Source organism: Camelus dromedarius, chromosome 18, assembly GCF_036321535.1.
Source record: "Camelus dromedarius isolate mCamDro1 chromosome 18, mCamDro1.pat, whole genome shotgun sequence".
NCBI classification, from domain to species: domain Eukaryota; kingdom Metazoa; phylum Chordata; class Mammalia; order Artiodactyla; family Camelidae; genus Camelus; species Camelus dromedarius.
The window spans coordinates 41,445,515-41,468,979 of NC_087453.1; the positions used below are offsets into that span (position 1 = coordinate 41,445,515).

At 38.7% G+C, this 23,465-nt stretch overlaps 1 protein-coding gene across 2 annotated transcripts in view; it reads left to right on the forward strand.

Moving 5' to 3' along the window:
- MACROD2 (mono-ADP ribosylhydrolase 2) overlaps positions 1–23,465 on the forward strand; it is a 1,873,695-nt gene that overhangs the window by 1,335,865 nt on the left and 514,365 nt on the right. For both annotated transcript variants that reach the window (XM_064475896.1, XM_064475895.1), the window contains exon 7: positions 268–298. In XM_064475896.1, the coding sequence (XP_064331966.1) occupies positions 268–298 (31 nt within the window). The remainder of the gene's footprint in view (positions 1–267; positions 299–23,465) is intronic.

Here is a 23,465-nt window from a genome sequence, read left to right on the forward strand (position 1 = left end):
TTAACAATTGGTTCACAAGATTCCTGAAAATTTAACAGTCGGCTCTTGCCAGATGGTATGATTGTTGGTAAGGAAAAGTTTTCAGTTACTCAACAATGCCATTTCCATGGTGTCTCCTCCTTCAACTGAGTGGGATTTCAGAGCTCTTGAGGATGTGAAAAGGGGGCATCCCCTGATCAAGCAAAGTAGACTTTGAAATTGATGATGTCAGGGGTTGGGAGAGTTGTTCCTTTAAAATTTATTGTTATTTTTGTGATTTATTCACAGGCATTTCCCTGCATCTCAACAGGCATTTACGGTAAGCCATCTAGTTTTTGATCATGTTTGTGTTTTTTTTTTTTCTTTGTTGCTAAAGGTGAGGTTAACAGGAAAAATAAGAGGTTCTTTGATGGATATAGTTAGCTGTGATTTTAAAGAGACTCAGAATGCAGGTCAAATCCCATTGAGGGATCTCAAGAGGCTTTTTGGATTTCTTTGTGTCTTACTGAATCTTACATTGCATATCATTTGCAATGATTAGATGAACTGCACTTAATGTCTTTTGTTAAATAAAAACTTTTGCTCTAGTAGGATTTGACCTCTAATAGTGTTTTCTTTAATAAAGTCAGTTTTTTTCTGTTAGATGAATCATAATGCATATAAAACCTAGCATTTTCATTATTTGTTGTGAATTACAAAATAAAATAAACATCAAAATGCACATTTAAATTAAAAAACAAAGATGTGACTGTTAATAAAAATAGGTACTTTTAATAAGATGCAAATTTTTTTCTGGTATTGGTTGCTTAAGTAGTGGCTGCTTCACTTACAGATGGAAGCAGAATGTTTTTTATAATCACTTGTTTTCACTAGCCTGAAGCTCTCTAAATATGCTTTCACCTGCAATGACATTTCCCTATGCCTCTCTCTCAAGACGGGAATAAATCTGTTTTACGATATTCAGGTAAAATGGAGTTTCTCATTTTAGGGTTTTCTGATCAAACAAAATAGATTACGACATTTCTGAGCTCAGATTTCTCACATGGAGACTCTTAACTGAAAAATAAAATTTGTACAAATGTAAAGAAACAGTTTAAGTTCGTTACAATAGCGGAGGGATAGCAAAATTGATGTCAGAGGTAGGAGTCTTATTTCCTCTTAATCTGGTATTTCTTCTGAAGGTTTTGGTGAGAATAAAGTGAAAAATATAAGCCTGCATCAAATTAAATGGGGAAAGACTTGGTCACAGTGTTAACAAATTTAAGGCGTGCCTTTCTTCTCTCTGGATTCCATCATAGCCTGCCTTTGTGGAAACACAGTGGACACTGGGCTGGTGGGCTAAGCTAGACCACCTGTACCATTAGCCCCATCATAGCCACTCTGTCTGCCTCACAGGTGCCCGCTTAGAACTCTTAAATATTTGCTTAAAGAAAGCATCGCACGCAAAGCTTTCTCCGGTCAAGAGCCTAAAGTCTTCACTTCACCTTGTCTAAAGTCAGATCAGACTCCACTGCAGAGATTGGTCTGATTTTGAGAATACTCTTTCATGACAAGCTTGATTTTCCTTAACAAAAGCAAACAAAAACCCAACCGCCGAAAAACAATACTCTGTCGTCTTGTTGATGTCTGCTTTGTCTCTGAGAACTTTATGGTCATGTACAAAGAATTTCAGAAGGTGGAATTAACACGGTGCAGTAAAAAGAGGGGGGAATTGAAGGAAAAGGAGATAGAAAAGTAAAGGAAGATGAGGAGGGACAGTAAAACGAAAGGCTCAAGAGAGGATAGCAAACACTAAAACAGCCCTTGGTTAATTTTAGTCCCTGAAGGACAGGGGTTTCCCCTGAGAGGAAGTAATATGGCTCAGTCCATAGTCGCTGGGTTTGTTCTGTGCTGTGTAGGATGGGCGGGAGACACTGACGACTTGGGAAGGGCACTGGCGGACGTCACCACGGTTGGTTTTTAGGACTGCCGCCAGGGGAGCTGTATCAGTTCTCACGATGCCAGGTCAAAGAAGGTAGTTCGCAAGTCCTGGCGACTCCTCTCTATGAGGCTGATGACCCGCAGAGTCGGCGCCACCTTGCCTCTGCTTAGACCCACCTGATCTTGAAGCCTGGATTTATTTTTAGCTCCATGAGGCCTTCAGTACCATTCAGATTACTCCAGATGTCTTCAGCTGATGGACCTTTTGGCATTTTGCAACTCAAAAATCATTTCCTATGTCCCTTGTGAAACTAGCTTTCTGATCAGTCCTTGGTTCTCTCCTAAGTACTCATATTTTATAGATCAGTTGTTTTCTTGCTCTTATTCAGAATTCAGTTTTGCCTCCTCTTTTATCCAGATCAGTTTGATTTGTATCTTTATATATTGGGATTTGAAAGAATACTTCAAAAAAAAAAAAAATGTGGTCCACAGCTAAAAAGAATTAAAAAAAATAAAATAAAAGCAAATAAAACTCCTGACACTTTGTAAATCATACTAGACAGATTAAGAGCAAACATTCAGGATAGCCTTCCCCTTCTTGTTCCACAGTCTAAACCTCACTTCATGAATTTTTCCTAAAATACCACTTTGTGTATGTTTTCCATCTGCTCTGGAGCCTTTGATCACATTCCATTAGTTGCAGGTTAACATTCACTCTTTCTAGACAGAAGGATATGCAATTTATGTATCTCCCTAAACCAGTGTTTTCAAAATTTGTGAAGAGGGGAAAAAAATCTCTTCTTGAGGATGTGAATTTCTGTGCCCCAAATTTTATATGAGCGTTTACCTTTGTATCTTGAAAAGGGGGATTTAATTTGTACCATTTCCTAAAGTTATTTGACCATAGAAATGATTATTCTCTCAACCTTTCTCAGAACTAGTGTTTTCTCCAGAATATAGTTTGAGAAATTTCTTGGCACCCACCCATCATGGACACATTGGTTACCTACAAATGATGAATCTCGGAAACTGGCATGGACCTTCCCAGGTCCAAGTCTGTGTCCCTTCCTTATAACACACGCACAAGTACCAAACTCACACATACCCCCTCACCACCCCTGCTCTCCACCCCAATCCCCAAACAAAAACACACCACACACACTTATATAGGTTGAAGTTTGATCTCTGAGAAATCCTCCTTGAATCTGCCAACTCTTGATAGTCATTACATCTTTTGATATCTTTCATCATTTGTAATCTGGACAATGAACACCCACCTCTTCATATTGTTCCACAGATTTTTGTTTATACATCCCATGTTCATAGCCAGTTTGGAAATTTTTCATGAGCTGAGATTCACTTGTGCATGTACTGTGCACACCCAGCGCCTAGCATTGTGTCTTCTGGAGAAAGCTCAGGAAATACTGCTGTTTCATGGCAGTGATAATGATTATAAACCAAAGTGTTGCCTAACTAATGATGCAAAAATCAGAATTGTTGACAGGCAAAATAACAGGTAGGGAAAACTACCTAATTGGCATTTTCTTAACAGGCAAACATCTGTATTTTAGTAAAAACATATGTGCTTCTGAAAAGCATTCTCAGACTGGGAGTGGTATTTGTAGCCCCGGCAATGCTCACCTTGACAAGGTAAAATGAAAACTCAAGACCTTGTTCAGTTCGAAAGCCAAGAGCAATACAGCACTTTATTTCACTAAAGAAAAGACTTGTTAGTGATTTATTATGGCCCATGGGATGGTCAGCCCTGGAGGTACTGTTGCACTGAAGTGCTATCCCTACTTTTCTCGACGAGTCTCACCTAGCCCGGGCTCCCTCTCCATCTGCTGTAATTTCTCAGATGCCTTTTTGCTTTGGATTGACCTTGATTTTCAGATTGATGGCCCACAAACTCAATGTGACTCTTGTTCTTCCATTAGAACTAAAATGTTGATGATGGCAGAACCACCCTCGGAAGGGGTTTGAGTTACTGAATTGCCAAGATGATCTCATTCTAGGGCCATGTCAGCAGTAAGCATTCCCATTTTGCGGAAACCCAGACGTCATCACCACACTCAAAGCGTGTCTGGAGGATGTGGGCACACCGGCACTATGACACTGGCCGCACAGCAGAAGCCAGTTCCTCCCTCAGCCTCTCCTCACTCTCTAGCCTTTTGGGGACAAAGCCAGCTTCACCTTTTTGCAAGACACAGACTGAAAAATATCGACCATGTAACTTGGCCTGATTTAAGGGAGAAGCACATGGGAGTGGGCCCTGCCTGCTTTGAAGTTTTCCTGGAAGAGGAGCCAGATGTTTCCACTCTGACTTTTCAGTGACTGCTGCTGCTGCCCCAGTGTGATGTTTCCAGGATGGGTCCACTGGGCACCAGACTGCCCGCTTACACGCAGGATGAAAACTCACATTTGATAAAACAGCAAAGAAAGGCCTGTGTTACTTTTGGAAAAAGAGATCCAGATGAGGCTGACGGGGGCTCTAAGCTTCCTGATCCCAGTTAAAGATGTGAATTGGCTGCTGCACCTGTCTCAGAGGGACGGATTCGAATTTCCCTGATGGACTTTTCAGATCCTGTGCGTGCCTTCTGCCCTTTGAGCCCAACCTGGACGCTCTGGTGCTAATGAGTTTAACACAGGAGGCTAGACATGATACATAGCAACGGAATTTTTACTGAAAAGTGAACAGTGAAAATAATTTTAGTCCATTTTATGAGAGTCAATATAGTTAACAGAAATGAAGTCCAGGTGGAAAAGTGCATCGCTTGAGTAATTGGGAAAATATTCTCTCTGGAGGAAAAAAAAGAAGAAGAAGAAGAAGAAGAAAAAAATCTTGAATCTTCTTTTCCAGGTACAAGATGGTGTTTTTAGAGAAGAAGGAATTTCAAACATTGAGTTATTGGCTGGAAATCTGTAGAAAGAATTTAAGAGCAGCATATCTTAGGGAAAGCAGCTTTCATATTCATTCATTACACTTCTGTTATCAACGCAGAAAGCTCGTCTCTGTCAAATCACCTGGTCTCCCCTGGCTTTCCATGAAATCCTTCCACAACTTTCTAATTGAGTCCCTCATTTGCATTCAAGTTTGCTCTTCTGCTTCTAACTGGTTAAAAAAAAAAAGAGAGAGAGAGACCAATGCAATGTTTCGTTAACCTTGTATCCACTCGGCAAATATTTTTATCACTACATCTGTCTAAATTCACAGACGTGACTTGGAAAGAAACCAGGACATTCTCCAACGGCAATGCTAAGGGTGAGCCCTCTGTCAGCTTTAAATGCAGACAGATTTCAGAGGGTGTGACAACCACTGCTGTGCAATTCTGGGCTTGCTGGAAGAGTTATCTTGTGTAATACATTTGGAAACCAGAGCAAAATTGACAAAAATGTGTGCTCATCCCTTTCAGCCCCGTGACAGCTCCCCTCCTCCATCTGGCTTTCTTCTCTTCCCTTTGATATTTCCATCTGCTTTGAAAACTTCCTTTCAGGTGGTCTAATGACGACTGTTCTCGCTCATAAATTCTCTTCTATGACATCCTATGTTTTTTGTCCTGCTCATAGTACGCCCACCATAGGAAGTGTTATTGTTCTTGACAATCCTTGAGTTAATTGCTGGCCCTCAAAGTGAAGTGACCTTAGAATCAGTGCAAGTTACTTCCTTTTGGGAATTTGCAGTCCTGGGGCTAAACCCATCATCTTAATTATATCACATTTGAATATTATTTTATGAGCTGATCCTTATGAAGCACTGAAGAAGGAGTTTTACAGAGAACAGAATTCTAGCTTTTAAATTGTTTCTAATGCTCTGAGTGCTTATCATTTGAACAGACAGTTTTAGCAAATTCAGTCACACATATACACATGTATACATTCATCCCACAAAGTGTGGTACAAACTCCCCTCTTAGTCTCTCTAAGCTGCATGAATCTTTAATAATAAAAAGACACCAAGCTAAGAAATCAAAAGTACTACCTTTGCACTGGAAAATAGTCTCCAGTGTCCAGCAACAAGATATGCTAATTCAACTTACATAAAAGTGACAGTGAAACCCATCAGCAGGCTTCCCCTAGGGGGTCTGCCAAAAGGAATGAAAATCCTGGAAACCTCAAGAAACCGGTGTCATTTCCCCTTGTGTTCTGTTCAAATTGAACAATTTTAGGACTTAATTAAAAGATTAAATGTTTCAAAGAGTAATAAAGATTACAAATTTGTTACTGTTTCTGAGATCTGAATGTCTACCTCCTTGCAACTGTGTCAGGGTAAAAATTTGTCTTAGGACTAAATGGCACAAATGAAGTCTAACCCTTCCAACTTCCTCAGAGGCTGCCACTTATTGTTATGCTGCATTTTTAAAAAATGGCTTTTTTTATAGAAGATGTATTAAAACAGTATGTAAGTAAGCCTTTTAAGGAGATAGGAAAACCACTTCAGTAAATTATAGTGCCTATCCATTTAGCAGTAACCCTGGGAGTATCTTTCAGCCATGTTGAAAAATAAGAACACCAGCAAGACGCTGTCCTTAAAGAAACGTTTGACGGTGTCTACGAATTGACAGCACTCTCCATTTGATCAGTGAAATAATTTCCATGCAGTTGCCCATTTTTCTCATCCAGTCTTGAATGACATTTCTTTTCCTTTTTTTTTTTCGCTCTTTATACATACTCATATCTAAAGGGTGACTTTAAATAAATATAGCTCAGCTCTCTTTAGAAATAATTCCGACGGTTCTTAGAAAAGTCAAGGACGTTTAGCTCTTTAGGACAGTGATTTTCATGTCAAATCCTTTTTAGTCAATGATTCTATTTTTAAAAAAACATCTTGAAATGCATTTGAAAGAGACCATATTAGTTAGGGTAAAGCTAAGCTGCTGTAACAAAGAGACTCCAAAATAGAGAGGCTTAGTGAATATAGATGTTGATTTCCCTCAGTGCTAACAGTTCTGAAGTGAGCATTCTGCTTTGGAAGGATTTGTTCCACTCTATCATTCAAGGAGCAATTAATCTACCACAATGTCAAGTAGTTTCTCTGAGTTTCTTAAAGCATCATTCACACACAGTTACCTTTCCTGGTTCTAGCCAAAGAAACACATAGGATGCGCAACCCCCTCACCCTATGGTCCCTGGACTCAAAGTAGCACTTGTCACTTCCATCTGCCTTTCACAGAGAATAATTGGCTTCATGACCAACCTAACTGCAAAAGAGATTGGAATTTTAGTGTAGCTTTAATTCCATGTATTTGACTACAATTCTGTTATGTGGCAGGAAGAGGACATTGAATTATGATGAACTTCTAGATATCATAGCTCAAGGGGAAAAGAAAAGCAGATTAAATCAAACAGGTCCCTCATAGGTAATTTAGTTCTGGAGCAGTTTGATTCTACCCAGAATCAGTAAATATTTTTAAGTAATGATAGTCCTTATTTTGCAAGACTACTTGGTGATTTTGATAGTATCTACTTTATTAAAATGCATTTATAATTCTGAATCCTGAAAAACTTGAAAGTATGGAATTCTTAAAGCATCTGTACAGTGACCTATTATTAGACAGACTTTTAGATCTTGCATCAATTGTGTTTGCATTTTTGTACTATACTTCTGGCACAATTTGCAGACACATCAGTGGAAACTAAAACCCATATATTGAGAATGATTAAATGATTGAATCATTTATTACATTCTTAATTCTAGCCCATTTCCATTGAAATCCTTGGAGGAACCAATTGCAATTTTTTTTTTTTTTGTAACACGTTAAGCCCCTGAGGCTACATCCATCTGTAAACAAATCAGAGATCTTGAACAGATGTAGATCAACATCCTGTGTACCAAAAAACCTTAGAGGAATGTGAGTTTAGGGAAGAGTCTGATCATAGGAGGGTGGATTTTGAGAGAGATAGAGAATGATAATATGAATATGGACTAAGCATCCTGAACAGGTGAAGAAAGTTTCCTTAGAATCTTTACAACTGAATAAAATAGTTTCTTACACCTTGGATCTCTTTTTAAACATGATCAACAGGGAGAATTTCCCACAAGTGATCTAAAATTGAATTGAAATTAATAAAATCAGCATGAAATTACCTCACCTCTATAATTCATTATTCTGAATTTATTTTAAAATAATTTAAATTCATTTAAGTTCACCTAAGCATTCCCAGATCTTCCTAAGCAATTCCATTTTTGATAAAACTTATTTTCTCTTTACTCAAGGCTTTCATTCTGTTGGGACTTAGCTTAGGAAATGGGGCTCTAAGCTGTAACCAGCACCTAGCACAGAGCTGGATACAGAGTAAGTCTTAACAAATATTTGTTTAATTAACAACTACAAAATAAATAGGTCCTCAACAAAATATTAGCAAATTAAATTCAGAAGAGGATACAAAGAATTATATGCCATAACTGAGTAGGACTTATCCTAGGTGTGCAAGCCAGATTAAACATTTAAAAGTCAGTTAAGTTTGTTAGAAGTCTGACTTAGAAGTCTGTGAGTGGGAAACTCAAAACTTTCCCACTAAGATCAGTTGCAAGTCAAGGATATCCCATCTTTCCACTCCTTTTCAACATCATACTGGAAGTCCTTGTTAACATACCAAGTCAAGAAAAGGAAATAATACGGATTGGGAAGGAAGACATAAAACTGTCTTTATTTGGAGACAGCATGGTTGTCTTTTTGTAGAAAGCAAAACAACTGACAAAAATCTTCCTGGAACTAATAAGCGATTACAGCAAGGTTGCAGGATAAAGGCTAATACATAAAGTCAATTAATATACATAAATAAATGGAGAGATAGTCCATGTTCATGGATAGGAACACTCAATATTGTCAAGATATCACTTCTTCCCAACTTGATTTAGAGGTTCAATGTAATCCTAATTTAAATCCTAGAAAGTTATTTTATGGATATTCAGAAAATGAGTCTAAAGTTTATATGGAGAGGCAAAAGACTTAGACCAGCCAACACAATACTGAAGTAAAAGGACAAAGTTGGAAGACCCAATTTCAATAATTATTATAAAGCCAAGGTAATCAAGATAGTGTGGTATTGGTGGAAAAATAGACAAATAGATCAACAGAACACAATAGAGACCCTAGAAATAGACCCATGTAAATGCAACCAAATGATCTTTGATAAAGAAGTAAAAGTAATACAATGAAGCAAAGATAGTCTCTTCAACAACTGGTGCTAGAACTGGACATCCACATGCAAAAAATTAATCTAAACACAGACCTCACCCTCTTCACAAAAATTAAGACAAAATGGATCACAGACCTAAATATGAACTATGAATCTATAAAACTCCTGAAAGATAACATAAATGAAAACTAATATAATCTTAGGTATGGTGATGCCTTCTTAAATATTTTACCAAAGAGATGATCCAGAAAGAAATAATTGATTAGTTGGATTTTGTTAAAACAGAAAATTTATGCTTGATGAATGACAATGTGAAGAGAATTAGAAGGAATAGGAAAAAATATTTTCAAAAGACACATCTGATAATGGACTGTTATCCAAAACATACAAAGAACTTTTAAAACTCAACAATTAAAAAAATGAACAACCTAATGAAAACATAAGTCAAAAACCTTAAACAACACCTCAAAAAAGAAAACATGGAGATGGAAAATAAGCATATGAAAAGATGCTCCACATCATATGTCATCAGGGAAACACAAATGAAAACTCATAACAATGAAACACTATTACTTGCCTATTAGAATGGCCACAATCCAGAACCCAATAACACCAAATGCTGGTGAGGATTTGGAGCAATAGAAACTCTCATTCATTGCTGGCGGGAATACAAAATGATACAGCCGCTCTAGAAGTCAGTTTAGCAGCTTCTTACAAAACTGAGCATAGTCTTAACATATGGTCCAGCAATTGTGCTCTTTGGTGTTTACCCAAAGGTGATGAAAATTTATGTCCACACAAAAACCTGCACATAGACATTTATAGCAACTTTGTTCATAAATGCCAAAGATCGGAAGCAACCAAGATGTCTTTGAGTTGGTGAATGGATAAACTGTAGTACACACAGACAGTGGAATATTATTGAGTGCTAAAAAGGAATGAGCTATCAAACCATGAAATGACATAGAAGAACCTTAAATTAATTTACTAAGTGAAAGAAGCCAGTCTGAAAAGACTACACATGGTATAATTCCAACTGTGACTTTCTGGAAAAGGAAAAAAAAAATATAGGGACAATGGAAAAGATTAGTGTTTGTCAGGATTTGGGATCAAGGAGCGATGAATAGGCAGATCACAGAGGATTTTTAGGGCAGTGAAGTACTCTGGGTGATATTATAATGATGGTTATATGTCATCATATTTTTGCCCAAACCCATAGAATATACAATGTGAAGAGAGAACCATAAGGTAAACTATGGACTTTGCGTGAAAACGATGTGTCAGTGTAAGTTCATCTTTGATAACAAATGTACCCCTCGAGTGCCTTATGTTGATAATGGGGGAGGCTGCACGTGCGCGGGGGTGGGGGGTATATGAGAAATATCCTTCCTCGCAGTTTTGTTGTAAACCTAAAAGTGCTCTTAAAAAAATGGTGTTGTAAATACATACATGCATACATACATGCATACATACATACATAAAAGTAGATCTCCAGTGGTAAGGAAGGCTCAAGAGACCAAACTCTGGACTCAGTAATCACTGAAATCTATCACACCCGGGTTTCTATTTTTTCACTTACTGGAGTGAATGGTTTCACTTAGATTTTAAGATGATAACAGAAGAGTTTGTGAGTAATAACAGAATCCTATCTTTTATGATCAATTAATTTTAAGCATTTTTATTAAAATAGAATTCACATATATAAAAACTTCCCTTTTAAAATGATTTTAGTAGATTCACACAGCTTGCAACCATCTTCATAATCTAATTTTAAAAAACGTTCATCATCCCCAAAGAAACCTCACATTAGCTGCTGCTCCTCAGCCCCTCTTCCTCTTCTTTAGACAAATGATAATCTACTCTTGGTATCTATAAACTTGCCTGTTGTGGATATTTCATGAAAATGGAATCATAAAATGTGTGGTTTTTTTCTGATTAGCCTCTTTCACTTAGCATATTTTCAAATTCCACCCATGTTGTAACATGTATCATCAGTCATTTATTCCTTCTTATTAATATTCTGTTGTATGGATATACCACATTTCTTTATCCATTTATCAGCTGGATAAATATGGATATTTGAATTGTTACTACTTTTTGGCTATTACGAATAATGCTTATATGCCATTAATTTAGGTATAATTATATCTCTAAATGTACAAATTATAACTGTGATACAGTGGTGTACTTCAGTGAATTTTTAGTCACTCTGAAACATTTCCATTCTTTGTCTGCTCAATTTCTCTCCAACCTCTTCAAAGGCTACCTTTGCTTCATGATTCTGGCGTCCTGCTTGCCTGGATGGTAATGCAGGTTCCTTGTAGCACGGTCTGTATCACTTTGTGTGATTATTCTTTGAGTACCACTACATCGGAGTACTCTTAGAGTACCCCGGAATATAAAGTAGGAAGGCATGTGTCGAAGTGACTGTGGGCGTGGGTTTTAAGGATCTCATAGGTCTATGTTCAAATTCTGAGTCTGTCTCTCATTAGCTGTGTGTCCTCAGGCAAGTTACTCTCTCTAACTTACTCAGTAACTTCAATTGTCAAATGGGATAACAATGCCTATATCGTGGGGTTGTTGTAAGAGTAAATTAGATAATACATTGAAGTGCTCATCATGGTAACAGATACATAAAGATAACCATTTACCAATTAGTATTACTATTATTGTTAATGGTCATTTAAGTTTTGCTATCATTGTTGTCATTATTACTCTCCCACTAGAGTCTGAGTTCCTTGAGGAGAGGATCTTTGAGTGTGTCATTGTCTTCTATCACTTGGATTGTAGAAGAGTATCTACACTACTGAATAAGTAATTTACTGTTTTTACTGATTGAATTTTACTTTTTGGAAAAGTAATTTGCTAAGGCTTCACTTAGGCTCTGAATGCCACCAGTCAGCAGGCAGCAGACGCCATCAGAACCAACTTGCTTTCTGTTGGATTGCTCGTGCTGCTTCTCTGAAAGCCAGTGGTCACCTCTCTGTCACCTCTGAGTCCCGTGGTTAAGCCTTGTGAGCTCAGTTACATGGAAATGCAGCCCGTTGGTCACATCGTGGCACACCTTCTGTGTCACAATTCGCCATTTACCACTGCAGCCTCCTGGTTAAAAAGTCAGTCAACTTGCTCCATCAATCCCAGCTCAGAAGAGTTTATCTAAGCCCTAAGAATGCAAAAATTTTATTTTGTCTGTACATAAATAAATGCTTTCAGTGATAAGAGGGGCAAAATAATTGTAATTAGTTGTGTTCTCTAAGGTGAAGTTCTGCGTCCGTATAGACAGAACAAAACTGTGGTTCTGTAAGATAGCGTTCTCATGTTTCCTCCGAGGAAACCTTGAGAAGTAGATAACAGTAATCCTGACATTTGACTTTAAGAGGGGAAAAGGCCAATCAGTGCTTGCTTTGTGTTGCCAAAAGCACCCAGAAACTTTGTACATCTTTTCATTTCCAAGATCATAGTTTCTTGGGGCTGGAAGCCATTATGGGTATCATGCTTGTCTTGGCTTCTTATTTTTCTGGCTGGGAAAAATGAGACCCAGAGTGACTGAGTGACTTGCATAGTTGCACCCAACTGGTTCATGTGAGAACTGCGATCAGATGCCCGTTCCACCCGCAGGGCAGAGAAGCAAGGGTAGGGCTTTGGGAATTAGAAGGAAATGAGATTACAATCCAGGATGATCCACTCACTGATCTCTTATTTGAACTTCAGTTCAATTCAACCTCATATATTAGGTAGGAATATTAATGTGTACCTTCCGCTGTTCGAAGAAAAGGAGAAAAGTTGAAGTGAGGCTCTTTCAGAACTAAGTCCCAAAGATCCCAACAAGGGTCACGACTCTCATACTTTTCTAGGGTCCTGCTCCCACCCCTGCCTTTTCTTCGCCCCAAGCTTTCTTTCTAGCCAAATCCTGTTAATAGTAATCACCCCACCCCAGGCCATTGGGTTCGCCATCAGTAATTTGTGAAGACTCAGTTAATATAGAAAGTACTTGCACGTTCATCTCTCTTTGTAGCATGTTGGTGCTTCTTCCACTTTATCACCAAATCCCCTTTAAAGGTAAAATCTGATGCATCTGTATCCTTGAGGTACCAGGGCAGAGTATATGCAAGTGAGAATAATTATATTTATTGTAATCGATTTCTTTAAACAAAAGCTCTGTGTTACTTACCTGTTAAGTAATTTTACAGCCATCTTCCAATAAGTCTTCTTGCAAAATTAACCCTCAGGAAGGTGCCCATTCTGTGGTTTATGGTTCCTGTGGCAAACCGCCAATGCCCCCGTTTAAGCCAGGCATTCAACCAACCTTACAAATGCCAGCCCTTGCATATAATCACAGGAACCTGTGAAAGTGATCACCAGCAGCTCAGGGGCTCCAAGCTTCCACAAATTCCGAAATCCTTAGCAAGCTGGAAGGATCCACTGGCATTGCTCTGGGGAAAGGTTAGCATCCTAAATTATTGCCTCTCAATTTTTTTTTCAACTTTGCGAATGTTTTATCCCTTCCTCCGCAGTGAAAAAGAAAGAGAAGTGCTCAGCGTGCTGTTTTCCCATGTTGTGTATAGAAGGAAACGAGGACTCATCAGCTTTTTTCATCCCTCATAAAACAATGAAAATACGCCTCATTGCTAGGGTAAAACAGCCACATGCATCAGGGGATCTGGGAAATGTAAAAATACTTGACTTGAAATGCTTTTTTTTTTTTTTTATTTCTGCACATGTTGAAAGCATATTGGAACCTAAGAGTAGTGTGTGTGTGTGTGTGTGTGTGTGTGTGTGTGAGCATGTATGCATGTGGACATACACGTGTATAGGAGATACTCTAGCTTTTCTACCAGTGGAGGTCTACTCACTCCAAACCACCTGTCCAGCTGTGGGGTGAGGTAAGAAATAGAAACTATGGTTAGCTGGAGGAGATGGTGAGGAAGACCAACAAGAAGAAGTGGAAATTCCGAGAAGCTGGAGCAAGTGTGCTGGCAGTTTCACGGCAGGGCAGCCATTCCCAGGCAGGAGCCTGGCTAGAGGACTAGCTGGGACATGCAGACCAGTCTGTGCCTGAAAACATCCTTTGCCTCTCTGTCCTTTCTACTCAGTATTCTTTGCTCTTGTCCTTTCACTACCAACTGCTTCCACTTCACACCTTCATTCTCACTTGAGACAATGCCCATCTTAAATGGGGCCACAGTGTCAGAGCTGTGGGAGGTGGGAAGGTAAGTGGGAAAGTGGAAGTTTCCCTAATTGTTTTCCTGCCAGGCTCTCATCCAGTCCCAGGGCTCCCTTGGTCACTTCCCTAGGCCGCATGGCACTTTCTACCACAGGCCATCACCATCTCTATACAGCTTCCTTTCTAAGACAGAAGTTCAGCAACCAATGATGCTTCCATGCTGAACAAACTGAATCTGACCTTTAATATCTCAGTGGACTTTCCTTCCCTCCAACGGCAGCAGTCATCAGGAAACCCAGGAAAGTGTGGGCTTACTTAAAGAATTAGAAAAGGGAGTAAAAGTATTGAAACTGTTGTGCATCCTGCAGTAGGGTGAGATGGGAAAGGACCTGGTGGGGAAGGGATGGATGGTAGGAGATAGTGCCTCTCTCCTTCATGGCGTTCAAAGAAAACAGGAGGTGAGCAGAGATGGTTCTAGGACTGTGTGAAACCCGAGGATATTTGCAGGACACTAGAGACCAATGGACTTAAAAGACAGAACATTCTATCCAACGGCAACAGAACACACATTCTTCTCAAGTGCACACAGAACATTTTTTAGAGTAGATCATATGTAATACCACAATACAAGTTTCAAAAATTCAAGAAGATAGCAATTATATCAAATGTCTTTTCTGGCCACAATGGCATGAAGCTAGAAATTGATAACAGGAGGAAAGCTGGAAATTTTTACAAATACATGGAAATTAACCTACACCCTCATGAACAACCAATGCAGCAAATAAAAAAATCAGAAGGAAAATAAAATATTTTGAGACAAATTAAAATGGAAAGACAACATACCAAAACTTGAAGAATACAGCAAAAGGACATTGAAGAGTGAAGTTTTTAATGATAAATGCATACATAAAGGATAAAGAAAGAGCCAGGATACAGCCCTCAACCAGCGGGTTTCACTAGTGAATTCTACCAAACATTTAAAGAGTTAACTCCAAGTGTTCTCAAACTCTCACAAAAAATTGTAGAGGAGCACTTTCAAACTCATTTCACAAGGCCAGAATTACCCTGATACCAAAGCCAGGTAAGGATGCTACAAGAAAAGAAAACTACAGGCCAATGTCCCTGTTGAATATGAGTGTAAAAATTATCAACAAAATACTAGCAAACTGAGTTGAAAGCACATTAAAAGGACCGAATAACATGATCAAGTGGGATCCATCCCTAGGATGCAGGGATAGCTCAACATATGCAAATCAGCAAATGTGATGCATCACACTAATAGAATGAAAGGTAAAAGTCACATAATCATCTCATATATATTATGTTTCTGTACACTAACAACAAATTATATGAAAGAAGAAATAAAGAAAATAGTCTCATTTACAATAACATTAAAAAACATAGAAAATTTAGGAATAAATCTAACCAAGGGAGTGAAATATCTGTATACTGAATACTGTAAGACATTCTTTAAAGAAATTGAATAAGACACAAATAAATTGTAAGATATCCCATGTTTATTGATTGGAAGAATTAATATTGTTAAAATGTCCATAATACCCAAAATACTCTGTAGATTCAGTGCAATGCCTATCAAGATGCCAATGGCAATTTTGTTTTTACAGAGAAAGAAAAAAAACCCCTAAAATTTGTATGGAATCATAGAAGGTTCTGAACAGCCAAAGCAATCTTGAGAAAGAAAACAAAGCTGGGATTGTCACGCTTCCTGATTTCAAACTATATTACAAAGCTATAGTAATCAAAACAGTATGATACTGGCATAAAAACATACATAGATCAATGGAACAGAATTGAAAGCCTAGAAATAAACCCATGTATATACAGTCAACTTATATTTTACAGTGGAGCCAAAAATACTCAATGGAGAAAAGGTAATCTTTTCGATAAATGGTATGGAAAAACTGAATATTCATATGCAAAAGGATGAAACTGGACCCCAACCTTGTACCACACACAAAAATTCTGAACCCTTAATGGATTAAAGGCTTTCATGTAAAACCGAAAACCATAAAACACCTAGAAAAGAACAGGAAAAAAAAACTCCTTAACATTGGTCTTGGCAATGATTTTATGGGTATGACACCCAAAACACAAGCAACAAAAGGAAAACTAAACAAGTGGGACCATGTTAACCTAAAAATCTTCTGTGCAGCAAAAGAAACAACCAACAAAAGGAGAAAAACAACCTATGCAATGGGTGAAATTATTTGTAAACTGCACATCTGATTACCAATTAATATTCAAGATGTACAAGGAACTCATACAACTCAGAAAAAAAAAAAAAAAAAAGAAACACCAAATAGTTCAATTAAAATGGGCAAGGACCTGAATGGACAGTTTTCCAAAGAAGATTTTCAAATGGCCAAGAGGTACATTAAGAGGTACTCAATAACACTAATCATCAGGGAAACACAAATCAAAACCACAGTGATATTCACCTCACACATCTAGAATGAGTATTATCAAAAAGGCAAGAAATAACAAGTGTTGGTGAGGATGTGGAGGAAAGGGGACCCTTGTAACACTGTTGATGGAATGGAAATTAGTGCAGCCATGGAGGAAAATAGTATGGCGGTTCCTCAAAACATTAAGAATAGAGCTACCATATGATCCAGCAATTCCACTTCTGAGTCTATATCTGAAGGAAACGAAATTACTATCTCAAAGAGATAGAAGTGCCTCTATGTTCAATGTGGCATTGTTTACAACTGCCAAGAGATGGGAATGATCTAAGTGTCCATTGATGGATGACCTGATAAAGAAAATTTATATATGTATGTGTATAGACATACACACACACACACACACACATCTATATATAATGGAATGTTATTCAGCCATAAAAAGAGGGAAATCCTGCCATTTCCTTCAATATGGATAAACCTTGAGGATATTATGGTAACTAAAATGAGTCAGACAGAGGAAGATAATACTGTGTGATCTCACTTATATGTGGAATCTTGCAAAAAACCCAAACTCATCAAAACAGGGAATAGATTAGCTTTTGCCAGGGGAAAAGGTTGGTGGGTTAGGAAAATGGATGAAAGTAGTCAAAGGGTACAAATTTCCAGTTAAACCGTGAATAAATTCTGGAGATATATTAATAGCATGGAGACTACAGGTAGCAATACTGTATTGTGTATATAAAAGTCCTTACCACACACACACACACACACACACACACACACACAATTGTAACTATGTGAAGGGATAGATGTGTTAACTAAACTTGTTGTGGTAAGCATTTTGCAATACCTACATATATAAAACACTATACCTTAAACTTACAAAATGCTGTATGTCAATTATATCTCAATAAAGCTGGAAATTTAAAAAGCTCAAGGATTTTCCTTAATAAGAAGCTATGACCTCATTCTCCCTCCAGTTCCCAGTATTCCTATTCTGCCACCTCCTGCTCCAACCCTTTTCCTTGGAATGCCCTGCAGCAGGATTGGAACTCACCACTGATGGTTAGGGGTGCAGAATTACCATTCCAGCTGCTTGGGGGGTAGAAGGCAGGAGAGCGGAGATGCGTTTCTGGGAACTCAATCCAGAACTCTAAGAACTTTTTCTTGGGATGAAAACCAAACTGTCAACATAGTCCAGGAGCCCTCTTCTGGCTTTGCCTTGATCTCCATGCCCAGCCCCACCAGCCACGTCTCAGTCCTTCCCACCAGGCCTCCACTCTGCTGTTTGTGCCCTGTGTCTGAGAACCCCTACTCCCCTGTCTTCAGCAGGCGAACCACTACAAGCATGGTCTCTGGAGGGGTGCACTCCCTCACCTCCATGATCAGACCAGACTTTCTTATTACCAGTGCTCATGGCACTGCGTGCTGTCCTTCACCACCTTCATTACCGCTGAAGTACATGTTTCCTGGAGTTATTATCTCATCAGTGTTAGTGTCTGGGTTTGCTCATTCCTACATCCCCAGCTCCCAGCACAGTGTCTGACAAATGTTAGAGAGTAAATTCTCGCCAAATGAATGCATGCATTTTCCTGTAAAAAAAAAAAAAAGATGACTTGTGATCTATATTCATTATAAATTAAATCGTGTTAGGGCTTGTCCAGACAATAGAATTAAAATGTATAGTATTTTCTCATTGAGAATATGAATTCTAAGTTCCAAATACTCAAACAAGGAACACAAGTTTTGAACACAGACAACACAATAATTTATAGTCTTTATATTTCATTCTAGGGATTTTTTCCTTCTTTATAGTACATGCAACAAAATAAGTGGGTTTTTTTTTTTCCTTATGATAGAGAACTAGGGTTTGGTGTTTGCGTTGATCCTTCTTGCAGTTATCCTTGGGGACTGTTCTGCAAATGGTCATCTTTCCTCTTAGAGGACTGTCCCTAAGGCTGTAGGATGACTCAGAGCAGTGAGCAAACTGCCCAGAGACAGGTTGTTGTCTTTTAGGATTTGTCTGCAAAGCCAGTCATCAGATGGACTTACTCATTTTCCATCTGCACTCCCAAACATGACAGTCTCCTAGCATCAAGACTTGAATTACCAGTGGGTTGGGACCGTGTGATAGCCCTGTCCTCTCAATGTCTAGTATGGGACAAGCCAAATGAATACCTATGACACTGGAATGATTCACACAGACCCCCACTTTGCTTTGGCTGATAACTGACTGGAGGGTCCATGATCACCAGTCCAGCCTTTAGAGGACGAGTTAAAAAAAATATGGCTAGAGCATCTGAACACTTACATGGCACAAAAGTTACTGAGGAGAATAGAAGATTGAGGGACAATTTTATAAGTTGTGCTTGTATCACTAAAGTAATAAATGTACATGGCAAAAAAAAATATAATAAAATGGTATAAAAGGTCATAAAGTTTAAAAAAATTCTTCCCACCTAAAACTGCCAGTATGCTTCTTGAGAGGACCCACTGTTGAGTTTCTTATGCATTTGCCAAAAAACAGAGAGAACTATTCACTGAATATATAAACCTATACATGTAATGAAATTTATCCATCTTTTTCTTCATGGTTTCCAAATTAGGAAGGCCTTCCCACTTCAAGATTATTTTTAAAAGTTCTCCCAGATTTTCTTCTGGTGAGCTAGTCACGTTTTAAACACACAAACATATGCATGTTGAACCATCCATTTATATATATGTCTGTGTACATACCTACATATCACACATATATACACATGCATGCATGTACACATGATATATAGTATATTTGCTTATATATGCATACACATGTAGCGTATATCATATGCACATGCACTATATATCACACATGTATGCATACAGATGTACATGTGTGCAAATATATGTATATGCATATACATATAATAAAGCCTTTAAATTCTCAAGCTACCAAATGAGAAGTAGTATATATTTTCCTGTGAAAAAGGATAACTACAGATTTGTATGTACATATACATACTGGTTTGAATTAAAACATGAATTACTTAAAAACAGAATTTGGGGATATACATAAGTTTAAACAAGCATCTAATTAATTATTGTCCATTTCTTTTACAAATAAGCCCTAGCTTTTAAATTTCTTTAGACCCAATAATTGCAAGAAAACCCTTTTCTATTATTACTTATTGTTTATAACTATATAGCCTGTGGATACAGTTTCTTAATGTACACATATGTATATATGTATAGTAGAAAACACATCACCTATTATGTGGGTGTGTTTTCTTGTGTATGGTTGTGAGAGAACATGATGTATCTATATGTCAGTTTTAATATAGCCACTAGGGGAATTTTAGTCTTCCTGTTACTGAATAATTGTGTTCATTTTTTTCATCTATTCTTTATAAGATAATAGCAATGAGATTTTTCCACTAAAACAAGAACTATTTCTCCTGCCCCCACAAATGAACAAATCACGTAATGTGAGAATAAATTAATAGTGTCTGAGATGTGCAAATGTTAGCCACTATATATAAAAATAGATTAAAAGTTTTCTTCTGTATAGTACAAGGAACCATATTCAATATCTTGTAATAACTTTTAATGAAAAAGAGTATGAAAACGAATATATGTGTGTATATGCATGACTGGGACATTGTGCTGTACAATATTAATGGACACATTGTAACTGATTGTACTTCAATTAAAAAAAAAAGTGCAGCCCTTCCACAGCTGTAGCGCATGTGTTTCTGAGGTAGTGAAAATTCTTAGAATTGTATCAGGGTCAGTTTGGCGATGATTTTCTCCAAGTGCAAAATGTAATTGCGTACGTCTCATTCACCATCTGAAAGCAAATCTGATTATGAGATGCACAGGGCTTGTCAGCTGAATACATGTCCTCATTTATTGATCTCTTCCTTTGGGACACTGTTAAAATTCCAGAAGTTCATCTCTCCCATGAAGTGTAAGTGACACAAGTTATTTTGTGATAACTATTCATGTGCAATCGTGCATTGTGTTTTGGGAAAAAAAGGGGAAAAAAAGATGGCACGCATACACCCGCCTGCCAGCAGCATGTTTTAAACTTCTCCGAGGGAGTCAGGGATACGCTCCCCTTTGGGTTTCTTCAATGTGAAGTATGGGATGAACTCTCTCACACCTTTCATTTGTGCTGTTAAGACTTAAATCAGAAGTACAAAGTATTTGAAATCGACAGAATAAAAAGCGAACCTCAGAGTGGCTTTCCCTCCTGCGGTGCTTGTCAAGAAGGCCAGGACACACATCAGCAAGTCTCCTGGGGGGTGGTAAATAAAAAAATGAGTCACCTTGATCCCTTCCTCATCTTTAAAAGACACTTGAGAATGGGTTCCTTCCCTCCCAGGCTAAGTCCAGTGTGCTCTAGGGCAGTCAGCCCCGCAGAGAGGCCCTCGCCTGCCAAGCAGTCAGAGAAGACCAGCTGTAATTGGCAATCCATTTCTCCATTTCCATTGTACAGCCGTCCCTGACAAATTAATCACAATCAAATGTTGGCTGCAACCAGGGGCACCCTACGTGGCAGGGGAGAAAAATGAGGCCTCAAGCTGGTCTGACAGCCGAATCTATCAACTCACCCCCTTAGACTGACCGAGGGGGCCACTGCGGTCTGCCTGTCACTGCTCCCACCAGTAAACAAACCGCTCCGTGCAGCTCGGAGCTTGGCTGATCCGATCAGGGCTTCCTCAGGTGTGCTGCAGAGGACAGGGAAGCTCCACGTCCTGCTGTGGAAGAGGACTGGGCAGTGGCATATAGGATCGGTGAGGACGGCCTGGCCCATCGCAACCCTGGGGAGGGATGTTGTGTCTGACTGTTTGGAAGTTGGTGGAGGTGCATCGTAGGCTCCAAATGAGGTGTCCGTCTGTCTGAGCTTCTCTGGGGGCTGTCGTTCACCAGCTGGGCAGTGAAATAACTTGCCCCTTCCACTCGCTGACTAAGATTCACTTACTGGGTGACTTTCTCTACTCAACATACAACCAGGAAACTGAAAATGCCTTTAAAAATGCTCTTCATATATATGCCCAGCCCCTGTAATGAGTTTCATAAGCGCCCCCTCCCCCCCGCTGTAGGAAATCTCAGGTCGTCACTCAGGACCTGATCACTCTTATTTTAAAAACAATTCTGACAAATGTTTCTCAGACTGCAGAAAATTAGGAGATGACAGGAAGACCCTAACAGGTAGATGCTGACGGTAAAAAGTGGCAGAACCATGACAGATAACAAACAAAAAGCCAAGTTTGCTTCCTGGCTCTGCCAGTATAGCCAAAGAGAAAAACATATTTTGAAGTGCTTGCTCTTTGTAAAGGACAGCCAGTCTAGGTGATGGGATTCTTGTGATGTCATCCATCCTAAGCTGGACAGTCTGTATTCTCCATGTCCCCTCTCTTACGTTCAAGACGTTAAAAATGAATCGAGCAAAAATAATGACTAATGAAGAATGTCACCTCTTTTCTCATCACGTTTGCCTTTGTTTCTCAGAAGTGGGGGCAGTGGCATTCAGGGCTCCTCCATTTGGCTTTCACAAGAATAGGGGATGGGGCTTATGGGTAAGGAATGGAATGTGAATTCCTGGGAAAAGTGATCACTGTTCAGACTATAGAATTGTTTAGCATCGTAGTCTCTGCATTTCCATTTCACCTCTCCCAGACAACTGAGTATAAAGTATAATTAAAATGTGGGGTTTCATAACTTCTTAAAGCCACATTTAAATTGTTTTCATCTCTCATACTAACTCAGAAAAACACTTTTCTTCCTAGATATTTCGGGCTAGAGATACTGTTTATAGAGTCTGGCATTAATAGAAAAAAATAGAGATTTTTTTTTCTGAGGTCCAAATTACAGCAAAGAATTTCCTAGCACCAACCTGAAGATATCAGTGACTTGTCCAAAGTCACGCAGAAGTCAGACCATGAACGCAGTACCCAGGACTTGCTGTTTAGTCTTTCCTTAGAGGCACGCAGTTTGAAATTTTCCTCATGATTAGATTCTTTCTTGCAGAAAAAAGAATACATCTGAATGAATGTACACAAATGGCTATTTCTCCCTTACTCTCTCTCTGAGAATGATGTACCATCATGTCCTAAACCTAATCCAGAAACGAAGATCCCAGTGCTCATCAAATCATAGATTATTATTTAACTTCTTCCCCATCCCCCTCTCCCTCTCACCTCTTGTTCAAATAAAATTTTACTAGGAAGTGTAATTAATTTTGTCATTCCAAACAGTTATTTGATTTGCTCCTAGAAATGTTTATATCGTGTCGGACATTATAATTTAGATTAAAATGGTTATACACCAACTGAATTGAAATGTACCTTTAGGTGAACAATCTCGGCTACTATCTCTTGGACACCTGTAATTGTTCCGATGTATGATATGGCGTTTCTAATCCTCATGACAACCTTGACAGATGGGTGCTGTTACCCCATTATACAGATGAGGGGTCTGAGGCGCTGAGAGGCTAGGTAGCTAACTTAGGAAAGGTCAGAGGTGAGCTAAAAACTCAGCCTTACTCTTCAGAGATTCAACTGAAGGCAATCCTTACTTCTCCACGTTAAAGAGTGGTGCTCAGAGAGACATTCTTCTGTTCTAAAAAAGGACCATGGTTTAGGATGCAGTGTCTGCAATTATGGTCCTAATGCATGTGCATCAAAGCCCTCAAGTCTGTCCAGCAGGCACGCACTCTGAAGAACGTCACTTCCCGGTTATATGACAGCCTCTCTAGTTGTCTCATTGGCTGAGAGGCTTGAAGACCCAAGATTGGGAGAGCCAGGGGCAACACTGCCAGCTGTGCTGGAATCTATACACTAGACCTGCGGCTGC